Source organism: Periplaneta americana, chromosome 9 (genome assembly GCF_040183065.1).
Source record: "Periplaneta americana isolate PAMFEO1 chromosome 9, P.americana_PAMFEO1_priV1, whole genome shotgun sequence".
Taxonomy (NCBI): domain Eukaryota; kingdom Metazoa; phylum Arthropoda; class Insecta; order Blattodea; family Blattidae; genus Periplaneta; species Periplaneta americana.
Genome location: NC_091125.1, coordinates 137,879,667 through 137,896,910, shown reverse-complemented (window position 1 = coordinate 137,896,910; position 17,244 = coordinate 137,879,667). Strand labels below are relative to the sequence as shown.

Here is a 17,244-nt window from a genome sequence, read left to right as displayed (position 1 = left end):
ATTTCAAAATGATTTTGCATCCCTGAACCCAGCAGTGTCCTCTGAACTGTCGTGGTAGGCGCATAAATAGAGGGCTGTTATGGGGTCAGACTAACAGTGTATTAGTGTCAACGGGCAGTAAACCTTCCTCTAAGAGTCACTATGAGTTATATGCATAGACATTTCGCTAACTCGCGCTATGAGCGTGCTAAACTAGCCCCGGCCAGGGGCGGTTATTCAGGTGAAGTAGGTGAAGTGCAACTTCATCTATTTATGTGTAAAACACAATTTTATCTCGTATTAATAATTAATTCTAGTTATTACCGGTCTTTATGAACAGTGTTTAATTGTATAAATAGTACCTGGAATCGTCCGCTGAAGAGAATAATGTTAACTGTTACGAGCGCCGAGCGGTGGCTATTGGAACTTACAATACTGTAGAAGTGAAATTATTTGGGTTCCCATTCTCATACAGCACTTGGTTTCCATGGTAACGTGACGTCACTCACTGAAGAAAGATTGTATGAGTGAAGTGCGTTTCTGAGTCTTTCAGTTACGGAGAATTGTCAGACTTGTAGGTGGAGTAACCAGTTTGCAGATCTAACGGTACTAATAATACAGAAGGGTTGAAGCTGGTCTCCAAGGCCGGGGGCTATTGTTTAAGGCCCGTGAAATTTTACAGTATGTACTACCTGACTCGAGAATAGTTTTCTCATTCCCTGTGTCCAAGCAGTCTCTCCTGCAGTGGTAAATTAGCTGGCTCTATGTTATTTTATCAGGAATACATCCCACATACATTCGCAAAGTTTAAAATTGTTTTCCGCGACGTGTATTATTTCTTCTCATGAGCTCGTCAGTTATGTTCCAGGTCTTGTATTTGAAAGTTTAACGCGCGTGTAAATGTACACATGTAGTTTCATACTGTATACGTATATATTAACTTATTAGTTAATGTATTTAGAGTATAGAGTGATAAGTGTATTAATCCTACATCTAAGTATACCGGTATATTATGTGTTTAATCACTATAGTGCTATTATACAAATGCGAGTACTTAGGTACCGTACCAGTATATAGAAAATGTGGTAAACGAGTGCAAAATATGTATCCCGAAAATGACACAGTTCGTAATTTATTAGAAATGTCGTTTTGTAGCCTTAAATATGAGGATAAAAAATGTTTTAAATTCTGGACGACCTACAGTTCCATTTGTTCTTTGTTTTAAAAAGTGCTAAGAAAACAGAGAAGTTGTATAAAATAACTTTAAAAATTTCTTCCGATGAAAGAAGCTTTTCTGTTTGAAAATATCGAAAATTTCACTCGGAATGCTACATTACTTTCATCATTAGCCCCATAGCTTTGCATAGAGATATACTGTCCACCCGCAATTAAACTCAGATATTTTATGAAGACATCATCGACAGGTTTGCTGCTTAAAAGATAGGAGGATTGACTTGGTATGCAAGAAATTGGGTGAGTCCTGAAATAAATTAATTTTCCTGTTTGCACGTGTTCTAGAACTAATAAAATTGTACGTAGATTACGAATAGTAGGCCTACTCATTATATTGGTAAAACTGTTCATGCATTTGTTTATGTGAACAGCACTTCATCTATATTTTTTACGGCGAGCCGCTACTGGCCCCGGCTATCGACTGATTACTTGTACAGTATACATATCATATCGCGAACACTGGTTTATGAATACGAAAAACGTTAGTTCGCCGATCATCCACCGGAAGCCCGCGCTTAGAATGTCTATGAATATGGCCCTAGACCTCTTCGTGCTAGTATAAACAAACAACATAGTTTGAACGGGGACGAATGATCGGCTTGTGTGAAGGTGGATTTTTCGTATCGCGATATTGCTGCTCATGTGAGACATCATGCCACTGCAGTGATGTGAGTGTGGAAGCGGTGGATCGAAGAGAATCGGACACATCGAAAATCTGGCAGTGGATCACGATCTGTGACAACACCACGGGATGACAGACATCTCGTCCTCATGGTAGTGACGGATCGTTCAGCTTCATCACAAGTGTTAGCACAAGGGTGGAGCACTGTAACAGATGTAGCATTGTCTGCTCCCACTGTTCGACGACGTCTGCTTTGCAGAGGGCTGGTTGCACGCACTCCTTTGCGGCGGATTCCCTTGACCTTAGATCATCGACGTCTCAGGCTACAATGAGCTCGTGAACACACAAAGTGACGTGCAGATTGGCAACACGTGGTGTTTTCGGACGAATCCCGTTTTAATTTGGACTACAATGATGTTCGTATACGCATTAGACGATATCGTGTTCAACGATATCATCCAGACTGCATTGTCCAGTGTCATCAGTGGCGGTTCCTCGGGGGAGGGAAGGGAGGAACGTCCTCCTCACATTTTCTTCTTTTGAAAGTAAATACCAAATAAAATATGTGCCTTGAAATTCGAGAAAGATTCGATCATTTTTAAGTTCACAGCTATAAGAAAAACTCGGTTGATCGAGTTTTAAACGACGCGCGCTCATGTGCTGTAGAAAACTGTGAGAAAGATGCGAGATTGTCTGTGTGGAGGAAAGGCACTCCATTCCTCCTCTACTGCAGTTAACACACATAGACAACAGCGCACTAGCGGCCAGAGAAAGAAGCAGAGTTTTAAAGCAAGTAAATGAACGGAGAGGGAGAAGATCCTCCTCTGAATCAGTCATGGGCGGGAAATAGAAACCGACTGGTCGTGCAGCAAGCTCGCTACCGCTGCCACCTAATGATGTTGCATTCAACCGGACTATATCACATCTAGAAGGAGGCACAACAAAAACAGTTTTAAGACAACGCTATGAAAGACACCATGTAAACTTTTTTTAATTATATATCAAAAATATTATTCATTACACTTTATATAGCCTACTATTCATGGTTTGAAACTTTCGTGGATATTTGAAAGTTAAAGTCGGGTTTATGTAAAACAAAGAGGAAGTAGTTCTACGTAGTTGGCCCCTGAAATTCACTTCTATTCATTGTTTACTAGACAGGGCAACAGCCAAGTTGTCAGTTTTGTACAGATGCATTTGAAACTGAAAGTAGGTACTCCAAACTACATCATTTTTAACATAAAAAATTAATCGGCCACCGGCAGCTTTGAACAATAATGATAGTATGACTTTACAAGAACTGACATTCTTCAAAAGCATGTGATACTGAACTTGTAAAATGTACATGTGGCAACACAGACCACGTGGGTGGGTGCAGTGTTCTCGCTTTCCTCAGATTATTTTCCATTCCCATTTCCATTTCCGTAAAATGGTTCCGGTTACGAGTTAATAGCTAGTCTCTTCCAACACGTGTGATGCTGTAGTGTGCTCGAAAAATGCTACGAGCTTGTGAATTTCCTTGTAATTGTTAATTTGCGCAATTATTCAACAATGAATGGAAGTGAAAACATAATATATTTTGGACAATTTAGGAAACTCAGTTTACAGGAACAAATTATTGCTATACAGAAGGGAAGGCCAATCCCAACATTACCTGGTCTTACATGAATGCATGTAGGCTAATTTCAAGCATGTTGCATTCAAGAAGGTGTCATTTCCTCTTAAGAAATATGCAGGAGCCGCCACTGAGTGTCATACTGGCCGAACGCCAGGCGTAATGGTGTGGGGCGCCATTGGGTATCATTCACGATATCGGCTGCTACGTAATGAGGGTAGACTCAACAGCAACCTGTACATCGAGGACGTTGTAGAGACAGAAGTCATACCCTTCCTTCAGAGCACTCCTGACGCTATATTCCAGCAAGACAATGCCCGACCACATGTTGCCAGGAACGCACAGCATATTCAGCTTCTTCAGTGACCTGCCCGTTCGGCAGTCGCCTATTGAACATGTATGGGATGGGTTAGGTTATTTTACGACGCTTTATCAACATCTTAGGTTATTTAGCGTCTGAGCGAGATGAAGGTGATAATGCCGGTGAAATGAATCCGGGATCCAGCACCGAACGTTACCCAGCATTTGCTCATATATTGGGTTGAGGGAAAACCCCAGAAAAAACCTCAACCAGGTAACTTGCCCCGCCCGGGAATCGAACCCGGGCCACCTGGTTTCACGGCCAGACGCGCTAGCCGTTACTCCACAGGTGTAGACTGTATGGGATATGGTTGGTCAACAACCTCCAGCAGCCAGCCGCAATGAACTGTAGGCACATAACAAGCAGCCTGGCAGGCCATTCCCCAGGAAGAGATCCAAGGCCTCTTTGATTCAATGCCACGACATATAGCAGCTCTGATTGCAGTTCGTGGACGTTTCACAAAATATTGATGCACTCATGCGTATTAGTCTGAAAAGTTAATAATTTGTGTACATCAATATTAGTAATATGTAAAATAAATTTGATTCAGTTCTCATGATTCCTTCATGGTGTCGCAATTTTCACAGACAGTAGTGTATTTAATACAGCATTGTTGTCATAGCAACCCTTTCTTCATAGACAAAACTACGGTACCCATCATTACAAATTTGATATCTCTTTATTGACATTGTCTTGTAATGCTGGTGTATAAAAAATAACGTATGAAACACGTTTATAATGTTACATACTTATTGTCGTTATTGCACTAGTCAAAATTAGGAAAATTGCTTAGCTCCACAAGCAAATGACGTCGATTTGTTGTTATTCACCTGTTTTGTTGTCTTTGTGTTACGTTTGTGTGTATTTCCTACTCATGTCAGTGAAGGAAATCCCACAGGAAAATCGAACAGAACTGTAATTCGTTCTTAATCTGGAATGCCCCACTTCGCTTCCAGTTAGAAAACAAAGAAAAACGAAGATGATTCTCGAGAAATACGATGACTTCGTAGTTATTGTACCTGAAAGAAAAGTTCAGGGTTATACGACTTCTAGTTTGTAGTCTGCGACCTACACAACTGTGGAAACGGAGGAAGAAGACAGCCATACAATCACGAATTCCAGTAAAACCTTACGCGCCTTAGGGCTTACACTTTATTCGACCTTCAAACTTCTACTAGTATTGTTCTGTATACAATTTCATTTCAGTTTGTTACGTCAACATTTATATCATCATCATCATCATCATCATCATCATCATCATCATCATCATCATCATCATCATCATGAACCAATCGGGCTTGAGTCTTCCAAGACCTGTTTCGTAAAAACTCTTGAAAATGTTCCTGGTCTTACCATCGTTGTCATGGTCTTCCTAAGTCTCTCTTGTCCTAAGGTTTTATATTGTAGGCCTACAGCTAATTTTTGGATGTGGTATGATAATAGTACATTATGCAACGAGCCTATAATGATAGTAATTAAGACGCGAGTATGTTTGTTTATGAAACGAGCGCAAGTGAGTTTCATCATTTTCATACGAGCGTCTTAATTACCATTACAGTCAAGTTTCATACGACTTTTTATGCTCGACCATATTTCTAACTTGAAATTATTCATAAGTATTAATGTTATTATCTGACTGAGGAGCGGAACTGACCTTGTGCAATACCTCGTAAATTGTGAGATGTGCGCAGACGCGAAAGTATTGATTTTTTCCGAGAAACAAATGTCGACATTGACCTTGATATAATCTAGAGAGTAAAATAAACATTAATCTTGATATAACCTTGAAATTGAATTAGACATTGAAAAACGAGATGACTAATTGAAATTATTTGAATATTATTTACAATTAACGCTAATTATTATAGTAACAGAACTGACTTTATTTCAAATATAGGTGATTTATTGTGCAATTGGTGAAATGAATTTGCAGGAACGTGCTTTGTGAAAGGCTGGAAGATGACGGTGAATTGATGTTAATTTGTGTATTTTTTTTTTTTCGACTGAGTTTAATATTGTATTTGAGATTTCAATTTTATTTTGGATCGATTTTTCAACATAACCTTCTGCGACAGTATTGGATTTCTAGCCTCAGTGACGTTTCAATGTTGTGATGTCGCCGCCAGCGTCTATTAAAATTGTCGCAGAACTCCTGCGAAAACAGTTATCTTTCGATTGCATATCCGAGAATAATCAATACTTGCGCTTTCATATTGCTACAATGGTATTTTCTGATTGGTGGAACACCTGAACTTTAATGAATAGGTGTACTTTAATGAGGTCCATTAAACGGCTACCAGGTGTATAATTACTACATTTCAGCATGGTCGAGCATAAACAATTTTTTCTGATAACATTTAACATCATCAATTACACAGTCTACCGGCACTTTTAATTTTTTTTTTCTTCGGATATCTCCACTTTTGGTGATCCAATTTCGTGAGGCCTCATAGTTTACTATAATTGTTATAAAACAACCTTAGCATTGTTTCCTTCGAAAGAGAAGTTAAAATATAAGAAGTTTGTGTCGTAAATTTATAGCATGTAAAAGGACCCTAGGGCTGTAAGCAAAATTTACCACTCATTCAACCAGTAATACATTTATCCTCCTTTATCCACTTTTTTTAATTGGAAGCTTTAAGTAGGTGCTTATTGGGAAAAAATATTCTTTACCACTGCTGTAATACCCTACTTGCATTTTGCTCCTTAGCGGAAACGTGCCGATGCAACCCGCAACATATCATTATTGGAAAAATAATTTAAGTCTGAATATCATCGTGTTTGTATTACATTCAAAATATTACGAGCATTATGACTGAAAGCATTTGAAATATGGATATAGAGAAGAATGGAGCGTGTGTAATGGACAAAGTAAGAATTTAAGCTGTGCTAGAAAGAGTGGGTGAAGAAAGAATAATGCTGAAACTGATCAGAAGGAGAAAAAGAAATTGACAGAATCACTGGCTAAAAAGAAACTGCCTACTGAAGGATGCACTGGAAGGAATGGTGAACGGGAAAAAAGTTTGGGGGTGAAGAAAATATCAGATGATAGACAACAATAAGATATATGGATTTTTTTCTTAATTTTTTTTTATTTTTGTAGGTTATTTTACGACGCTTTCTCAACAGCTTTGGTTATTTAGCGTCTGAATGAGATGAAGGTGATAATGCCGGTGAAATGAGTCCGGGGTCCAACACCGAAAGTTACCCAGCATTTGCTCATATTGGGAAAACCCCGGAAAAAACCTCAACCAGGTAACTTGTCCCGACCGGGAATCGAACCCGGGCCACCTGGTAAGGTATATGGATCATATGCGTAGACGAAGAGGAAGATGGAAAAGAGGGAAGATTGAAGAATGTTGGGTTTGCAGTTTAGGACCTGCCCAGCTTTCTCCAATCTTTTCTATTTTCTGCCTTTCTCTTAGTCTCCACATATGATCCATATATCATAATGCCGTCTATTATCCGATATCTTCTTCTGCCCCGAACTCTTCTCCCGTTCACCATTCCTTCCAGTGCATCTTTCAGTAGGCAATTTCTTTTCAGCCAGCAACCCAACCAATTCCTTTTCCTCTTCCTGATCAGTTTCAGCATCATTCTTTCTTCACCCACTCTTTCCAACACAACTTCATTTCTTATTCTGTCCGTCTACTTCACACATTCCATTCTTCTCCATATCCACATTTCAAATGCTTCTATTTGCTTCTCTTCACTTCGTCGTAATGTCCATGTTTCTGTCCCATACAATGCCACACTCCACACAAAGCACTCCTCTGGTCTCTTCCTTAATTATTTTTCCAGAGGTCTGCAGAATATGCTCTTTTGTCTATTAAAAGCTTTTTGGCCATTGCTATCCTCCTTTTGACTTCCTGGCAGCAGCTCATGTTACTGCTTATATTACACCCCAAATATATGAAGCTGTCCACTTGCTCTACAGCCTCATTTAGAATTCGTAAGTTTACCTTCTTTATTTTTCTTCCTATGACCATGGTCTTCGTCTTGCTGGCATTTATCTTCATCCTATGCTGCTCACAGCTGTCATTTAGCTCCAGTAGCATATCCCTTAGTATCATCTCCTCTTCTGCCAACAACGCCAGATCAGTAGCAAATCTTATGCACTTTTTCTTCGTCCTCCTAATGTCACTCCTCCCAGGTTCTGAAAACAGTTCTTCTTTCACGAAGTAACAAGTTTACAGGTTACAACGTCTGATAAAATTGTTGTCCTGCACCGTGGCGTCGTGGTCTAAGGCATCTTGCCTAGGACTCGCGTTACGGAATGCGCACTGGTTCGAGTCCTCATGGGGAAAGAAATTTTCTCATGAAATTTCGGCCAGTGTATGGGACCGGTGCCCACCCAGCATCGTGATGCACTTGGGGAGCAAACCAGTTATATGGCTGGGAGGATCATCGTGCTAACCACATGATACCTCCATTCTCGTTGGATTATCGTCCACCTCTGCCTCGGCATGTGGACGTGAGGCCAGCAGCTGGCTGGTCAGTCTTGGCTCTTCAAAGGGCTGTAGTGCCATGGATTTACTTTTATTTACTTTTTGATAAAATTGTTTCTTGATCATTACTTGTAAAAATGCCTATTGATTATTCCTTCCCAAGTGATGTTTTGTTGATATCACAACGCTTCATCTGTTGATATCAAATTGCTTAATCAGCTGAAGGTGAAATGGAAAATTAACAGCTCTAAGTGAAGAATAGTAGAGGGATAATATGAAAATTCTGCGACATTTTTAATTGTTCATTCTTTACTCTAGGTATAGGCTGTACTACTTATTTATATTTTGTTTTACGAAAATAATTAGAGAGTATTTATTTGGTCTTCAGATAAATAATTTTGCATTCTGAATCCTGCTCAGAAAATTCTACCCTAGACTTACTTGCAATTAAGTGCATTCATCAATAATGTGCTCAATTGGAAATGATTCTTTATAGTCTTGTTAAACTAGCAAAGTTAATAACATATAAAAATATTAATGATGCCTTCTTATTAAGATTAATGTACAGCTCATATTCTACAGACCTCTTAAGCTACATTATGCCCTTATGTTTTAATTTTTATATTTGCAGTGATCAATGCCTGAGAACTCAAATGCATAGTAGAATAATAGAAGTATAATATACCTTATGATTGCATAATAGAAGTATAACAATACATGATTGTAACCTACCTACTTGCTCAAGTAACGCTTTGAGTATATCCTCACAAGTTAAATATTTAGGCATTATTATTGACCAACATTTAAAATGGGACAAGCATATCTCCTTTCTGTGTAACAGATTGCGTAAAACAATCCACAAATTTTCCATTCTACGCTCTTATTTACCTGTTTATGTTCTGCGTACTGTGTACTTAGCTCTGTTTCAATCAATAATTCAGTATGGTATTTAGGTTGGGGAGGAATGGCAAAATCGACTCTCCGTCCTTTAAATCTGCTCCAAAAAAGAATTATCAAAATTTGTCTATATAAACCTTTTGATTACCCAACAAAATTAATTTTTCAGGAATTTGGCGTATCAAATCTAGAACAAATTTATAAACAAACATAGCTGATTTACTTCCAAAAAACCACAATAAATTTAAATTTGATCCTCATGAATACCATACGAGACAAAACGATAGTTTCTTTCTAAATACTTCCAAATGCCACACAATTGCTGGATTAAAACACAGCAGCAATTTTGGACCCAAAATATATAATGCATTAATTAGAGCTTACCCTGATCTAAGTACACTTAACACACATAGATTTAAGAAACAAATCAGATTAATTATTTAATTGTTTAAGCTAATTGAGTTACAAATTGATACTCTAATATTCATGTACTTTTGTATTTTCTATTTGTATACAGACCCTTTTATTAATGTTATTGTGCTCAATGAATTCTCTTAATTTTGTGATATATATTTTGTATAACTGATCTGAACTGTGCCCGAGCATGAGCTTCTGCTCTTTTGGGCTGCAATACCTAATGTAGCTCAAGTGTAAAGTATTAGGCCTAAATAAATAAATTCAAAATTCAAATTCACGTTATTGTTTCAAGCTTTTCATAAGCTCGGACGATTTTTGTGTTTAGTCTTCACAAGAAAATTTCACCCACAAAACATGCATATGCAAAGCTGGAATTTATTTTTACTAGAAAAACAATGTAACATCTGTATAGCAAAGTTAGTATAAAATTACGATTTTTTAAAATGGGTTCTAATTTTGTCTTCCTTTTAATGAAAGCGAAGTTCTGAATAACAGATCATAAGCTGCATATTCCCATAAATCACCAATTCAGAAAAATAACCGCTAAAGGCTTACCTTGAAGTTTGAAATAAATTTTGAATATTTATGTGTGTGTATATGCGTTTTATTAACATTTTGTACAAGCAGGAAATTAGCACTTACTGTCTATTACAAAAATATAATCATCAGTCTTCTCATTTTTTTATACTTGATTTTATTTTTACATATATTTATACGATTATATTAAAGTTTGAGTATGAAGCTCTTTCTTAAAAAAGAAGAATGTAAATAGTTCAAATATGCTAAGTTAAGTTGTATTCAATATAGACAATAACGAAATTATTATTATTACATATGATTTTTTTTTCGTCAGGTGCAATTTCAATTGAATACTCCCCTGGAATAAGAGTCTACAGTACATTGTTTCACTGCCTGAGTTAGACCCATAATCCCGGGGGGACGGGGGGGGGGTATTCAATTGTAAAAATAAGACTGCTTTAAGAAAAGAAGTACGTATTACGTAAGAACAAAAGTGATAACAAAAAATAATAACAGAGTTAACCACAAATAATTCATGTTGAATCTTTCGTACACTACTTTCAACACTTGAATATAAATAATTCATTAAATGGTGATGTTACTCGTGTTAATTGTGTAAGCTTGTGCGGCTTACAGCTGTTTCGGTGCTTCTTCACACCATCCTCAGAGCCTACTAGATCTCGGCGTCATCTCGAATTTCGCCGAGATCTAGTAGGCTCTGAGGATGGTGTGAAGAAGCACCGAAACAGCTGTAAGCCGAACATGCTTACACAATTAACACGAGTAAGATCGCCATTTAATCAATTATTCACAAATAATTATTTCAGAAACATAAAGAGATTTTAAAAATGTGTATAAATATTGGATAAGTAACAGTACAGAGGATGGTTTCACAAGCAGGTTTTACCTTGCAATCTTTCCATGAACATATGTGATTGAAATGATAATGTACACTACTGTACTGTCGATGACACAGCTCATCTGCCCTGAACCTTGGGGAAGTTAGGGGTGTTCTTTAGAGGGGTGTGAGGCTAACTTTGGAGCAAGTGGCTGGCTAAACAGTACTTTTGGTGTGAATACCCTCTGCTTAATCCCCTTCCTATTTTCTCCAAAAAAAAATATTTCTCTCTCTTCATTTGTACTTGGAAGACGAAGGTGAACGTTTGTTTAATAGAAGTGCTGGTGTAAGTATATATTCAAAGTTAAGACGTAGCAATTTAACTTTCATGTGTAGTGTACTCCATAGTAAAGTGGCGCGGAATTGGTAAATCAATGTTTTTATAATGCATGCTACATTGTATTTCTAACTCTCACTCCATCCACTACTAGTGTGAAACTACTACCCCAACTCCGCATTCCTTCCAGGGCAGATGAACTGTCACTGACAATACAAACGTTTTAGGCAGGAATTCAGAATCTAGAGCCTTGTACTGTACATATGTCGAAGGGGTCTAATATGTGGATGTATATATATTTACATTTTGCTCTTAAAGTAGAGGGAAATCTTAAAAGCGAGTGGGTCTAATAAGCGAGTAAATGGTAGTTCTTTTCTGTGCTTCATCTTTAATATAATTCTCCCTATCTTTAACACCCACTTATTGCATGTAAATTAATTTCCATATTGCTTGCATCTGCACACTTTGTTATCCATTACTCACATCTGTATAGAAGAGTAGGTATGATTGTGATTTTCAAAATATGAATTGATATTTTGATCATGCTCGTGCTCATAATCACAAATTAGTGCAATAGATTCTTGAGGCTGATGGTTCTAGTGTTGCGCAGGCAGGACTTTGTAAGGGTTAAGGATGCCCTTGGGGTCCATGAGCTTTTTGATGTTGACCATGAGGTCCAGCGAGCTCTTGGACTTAGAGTAGTGGATGTACTGCGTCTTCTTGAAGCCAATGCCATGCTCAGCACTAACACTTCCCTTCAACTTTGATGTCCACTCGAACACAAAGGGTTCGATGATGTCCAGGATACTGTGGTCGAATTCCGGACTTGTGATGTTCAGATGTAGGTTCCCATCACCTGAAATGTTGGCGAAGACATGTATAACTAATCTTTTCTCATATTTCTGCTAAGTGTTATTTAATTAGGACTGAATTTAGTGCCTGTTAAAATTAGTACCAGTAACTTTAATTTTATTTCCTTCACTTAATTTCCTCTTTAAACTATAAAGGTAATTCAGTAATGAAGAGATGGTCTGAAGGAGCAATTTAGAATTGAAATGAAAGAGAAAACGGGAGTATTTGAATAAAAAATTTCAACAGCTACTAGGTCCATCACTAATCTTGTACATACTGTCAGGAATCAACTCTGATGTCTTTGGAAAAAGTCTGGTCATAGCTTAGACAGTCATTTTGTGACTGCTGACCAAAGAGGACTGTGGTTCAATTCTTGACAAATTTTATGAGATTATTACTCAACAATTTGCTCTATTAACGCAAAATTATCATCTCGTCGTCTCTGAATAATCTTTGTAACTGAAAAGAAAAGTTGCTTAAAAATTGCCACTTGCATTATTTGTGACTGGAAGTTTATGATAAAAAAATCACAAAAATTGGCTAATTTCAATTTTTCCTAATATAAAAATATTCTTCACAGAATAAATAAATAAATAAAATACTGATTACAATATTTAAAAAATAGTAGATATAAACCACACAATATAATTATGCATAGGTACTATAATTCCAAAATATCTACCAATTTTGTAAATCATATTACTGGTATGTGACTTCCATACTTCTCAGACAAGACAGTTTACAAATTTATTTATAGGTTTTTCCTGTTTTTATAAATTGTAATATTATTTTATTGGTACTCTCAAGCATGAATATGTACTTGAAGTCTATCTTCTCAAAAATTAAACACTGTCTATTGGCTAGATAACACAACAGCTCAGATCACTTTACAAATGAGCAAATGGAAGATGACAGACTTCCTGGTCTTCATTTCAGTTAACTTAAGCTTGTTCAATATTTAGTTCAACTCATATTGTAGTATAATTTGTTCATACATATTTTTTAAGCTTTATCCTCATCTTTCCTTAACCTAAGTGAAAAGTACTTTACTCAAAACAAGAGAAATTCAAAGCACAAAGTACAGTATGTCCTGTTCCATTTTGCCATTTAATGCTATTAACTTTAAATTACAAGTTAAGTACTGCATGTGTTTCACAGTGTCTTATCTAACTTCACAGCATTTAATTCTAGTACAAGCATAAGTATACTGATAAATAATAGGTTACAGTATGCTTATTACGAGATATGGTTTAGTTTATGTTTAACACTAGCCATCACCAATGAATAATCACATTTTTACCTTCATTAAGTCTCTCACTACCAAAGACTGGCTCTGCACTGGCTTTCATTTCAAATATAAACTGACAGTTCATGATATCGCAACATTTTTTTTTATTAGTTCATAAGTACTATAACTTTCAAGTTATAGCTTAATAAATATACAAAAAAATTAAATTATGTTAGGTCAACAACAGCTTTGAAAATACCGTAATTAATAGAAATATTGTGCTAGTATATAAAAATAAATTAAATCAGTACGGTACATAAAAATAAAACCAAGCTTCGTAAATATCTGGAAAAAAAAGTTAGATTATTTAAGCATAAATTTCTAGAGTTGGGTATTGTAAGAAAGTGGCTGAAGGTTTTTTTTCTCTCCATTAATAACAAATGGTAACCATAACAAATAATTCTGTAGGACCAAAAAATTAATCTTTACATAGTTTTTTTTTATTTATATACTAGCCGTACCCGTGCGCTCCGCTGCACCTGTTAGAAATAAATATAAAGTAATTACATAATTGAAATAGGACGTTTGATCCAGGGAACAACTTTTACAACAGCGCAAGATAATCTGCTTCGCTCATTACCCAATTTTTTTTGCATTGCATTTATAGCATATATATTTTATGTATTTTAACACGATTCAATTGAGCATAGTTAAAATTTGAATTATAAAATAATGGATTGCTAAGCTAACGTACTATTACTGCTTACTAAATCAATACACTCTCGTTGTTCGTTAATTCTCTGAGATTAAAATGAGTGTACATAAATATTATTTTAAGAAATACAGAAAACGAATGTACAAAATAGCCTATCAAATTTTCTGTGCATAAGAAGCTATTTTAATCTTACCTGTCCTAGATTTACTCAGACGTTACTGTAATAACATTATAGCATTATGTCCATCTAGAGAAACTACACTTTCCAATGGTGAAATAATAATTAATTATACAAATCGGTTAATTTAGCTTCTGATATTACTTCATGCAAACACAGAAACATTGTCTGTAGGCTATGTTTAATAGCTTTCGATTGTTGCTGTCCATGGCCCCTTATAGACGAAGTCATTTGTTTTTTAATTCATTACACGGCCTTAGATGGCAGTTATTTTAATTTTAAAACTCATTTATCTCATTAAATATGAGTCCTATCAAAATTTTTCAAGGAATAAAACTTATCGCAAATTATTTTTAAAGAAACTTTTGTTATGTAATATTTTTCACAAAAATCAATATTAAGCGAGATATTTTGATTTATTTAATTCGGGCCCCCTTATAACCCCCCTTTTAAATAATGTATTTTGAATGCCATATAGCCTAAAATCTAAGTTACAACGAACTTAATTTATATTCCAATTTTCATCGAAATCCGTTCAGCCATTATCGCGTGAAAAGGTAACAAACATACAGACAGACAGACAGACATACAAACAAAAATTTCAAAAAGGCGATTTTCGGTTTCAGGGTGGTTAATTATATATGTTAGAACCAATTATTTTTGGAAAATCGAAAATTACCAGAAAAATTTCGGCTACAGATTTATTATTAGTATAGATTTTTTTACTAATAGTGTGCTTTTGACTATTCGTTATTCACCCATATGAAGTCAGTTGTGTATATGAGATGATGATGATGATGATGATGATGAAGATGATGATGATGATGAAGATGAAGATTTGTTAGGATTCCGAAGGGCAGCTAGAGCTCCTGGAGAAAATCTGTGTTACCTGAACCACTGGAGTACACTGGGGATCGAACATGGGTCCACAGCATTATAAGACCAGCGCTCTAGCCACTGGACCACCATGGCAGCTGAAATGCCTCATTTTCGCACAGTTGCCACTTTGACATAACATATTGTCACTTAATATTTTAGGAGAAAAATTCGCTCCGGAGCCGGGGATCAAACCCGGGTCCTTGGCTCTACATACCAAGCACTCTAACCACTGAGCTACGCCGAATTCAATCCACAGCACCGGATCGAACTTTCCTCCTTCGATGTTTCCCTTTGTGGCCTGAGTCCAAGTTAGGCATATATATGTTGACGTGTATCCAATGTCAACTGCCATTATACTAGGAGCACACTAAAGCTCAGCTGAGTGACTTGTTGGCCGGGAATCCGCAGTTATTATGCATTGATAGCTGAGAGAATATTATAAATATATTAATTTGTCCTACAGAATTTACCTGTAATATTGACATATCCCCGGTGCCAGAGCGAATTTTTCTCCTAAAATATTAAGGGGAGGCAGAGGTGAATATTTCAATATTCACAAAATTTATCCGATTTGTTTGAAATTGATCATGGATACTAAGTATGTTATTAGTAATGGACATACCAAGTTTCAACTTTCTAAGTACAATAGTTCTGTAAATATTAATAATTTTATAAAGCTTTATATCGTTTGATATAAAATGCTCCATGCACCATATTGTAAGAAATTTTCAATATTTCTTTTTAGTTATATGTTCAGAGAAGGTATATAAATAATGATAAGTATTAGTTTATTATGGCAATAATATAGTAATACAGTTATCTTGGTTTTAATTTCATACTTTTAAGGGCACAAAATCAAAAACTAACATTGGAATATCAAAATAAAGATAATAAAAATGGAAAAAACCAAATTTTCATTTTTTCTTCAGTTTTGTTCGAAAATTTCACCTCTACCTCCCCTTAAGTGTCAATATTACAGATAAATTCTGTAGGACAAATTAATATATCTATAATATTATAACATATTGTGGTAGCTAGCTTAGCTCAAGAATTACACCGGTTTTGTGCATTACTAAAGTAATAACTCCAGAGGTATTTCCTCCATAATCTTTCAGTAGCATAGCACATTTCGTAATAACAACGATGACAAATTATTTGTAGAACTTGAAGGCCAATTCCACAAGCTGCAGCAGTGTGCTCCTGACACTTGGCAACATTGTTAGCATGGAAGCACGAGAGACGAAGTGGAGCTCTGAGACTCGTTCTGAAAGAACTCATGCATCCAAAACACAATTTTACGTACCTGTTGTATAAAACCTGACTTTCACGTTTTACTTTTTCATTTGCATATTCCTATAATAGATAAGATAACAAGAATGTAAGTAGAGAAATAGGATCAGAAATTACAGTACAAGACACTCACTGGACAAGACAGATCAAGTCATTTCCTTTACTATCATGCATCCATTAGCGCCTAGTAGATAGAAGGCACCTGCTTTCTTACAACATCCCAACTCTAATATTACAATAGAAATATTAATATTGTAAACCGCAAATTAACAATAAACTAAACTTCTTAAATACTCTACATTCAATTCAACATTAACTTTTAACAAAGGTTTTGGACTTGCAAAAAAAATTAACAGTCACTGGGGTCCATAAATATTCTGAAAAATAAAATTAAGTTATGTCGACATTAATCTTTAACAATTTAATGTAACTGTTGGTTCAGTAAGAAATAATAAAGATAAGTTTCATAAACACTTAAAAATTGGAAAATAAATAAAATAAACTTATGACAACATTAATTTTTAATGGGTTAATAAAAATACTGCTTTTGTAAACGAAGAATAAAGATTGAAGGGTGATTCATGAAGATTGTGCAATACTCTAGGATGTGATTTCTGACATCATTCTGATGAAAAAGTTCATATATACATGTGGCTGATTTTGAATAGTTCTGAATAAAATAACGTTTCTTTCTTCCGTAACATGCATTCTTGTAAAATCTCTCTCTCTCTCTCTCTGGACGTCTGGAGCTGTATGTGTTGCAGTACAGCTGATAGCAGCAACAAAAATCTCGTGACATCAGGGTCACAATTAGAGATAACTCAACACCGGTACAA

General features: G+C 35.9%; 1 protein-coding gene across 8 annotated transcripts in view; it reads right to left on the bottom strand.

The window, feature by feature from the left end:
* Window positions 1–10,341: 10,341 nt before the first annotated feature.
* Window positions 10,342–17,244, bottom strand: part of D2hgdh (D-2-hydroxyglutaric acid dehydrogenase) — a 270,875-nt gene continuing 263,972 nt past the window's right edge. For all 8 annotated transcript variants that reach the window (XM_069835982.1, XM_069835979.1, XM_069835981.1 and 5 more), the window contains exon 8: window positions 10,342–12,122. In XM_069835982.1, the coding sequence (XP_069692083.1) occupies window positions 11,863–12,122 (260 nt within the window). In that variant the 3' untranslated portion in view covers window positions 10,342–11,862. The remainder of the gene's footprint in view (window positions 12,123–17,244) is intronic.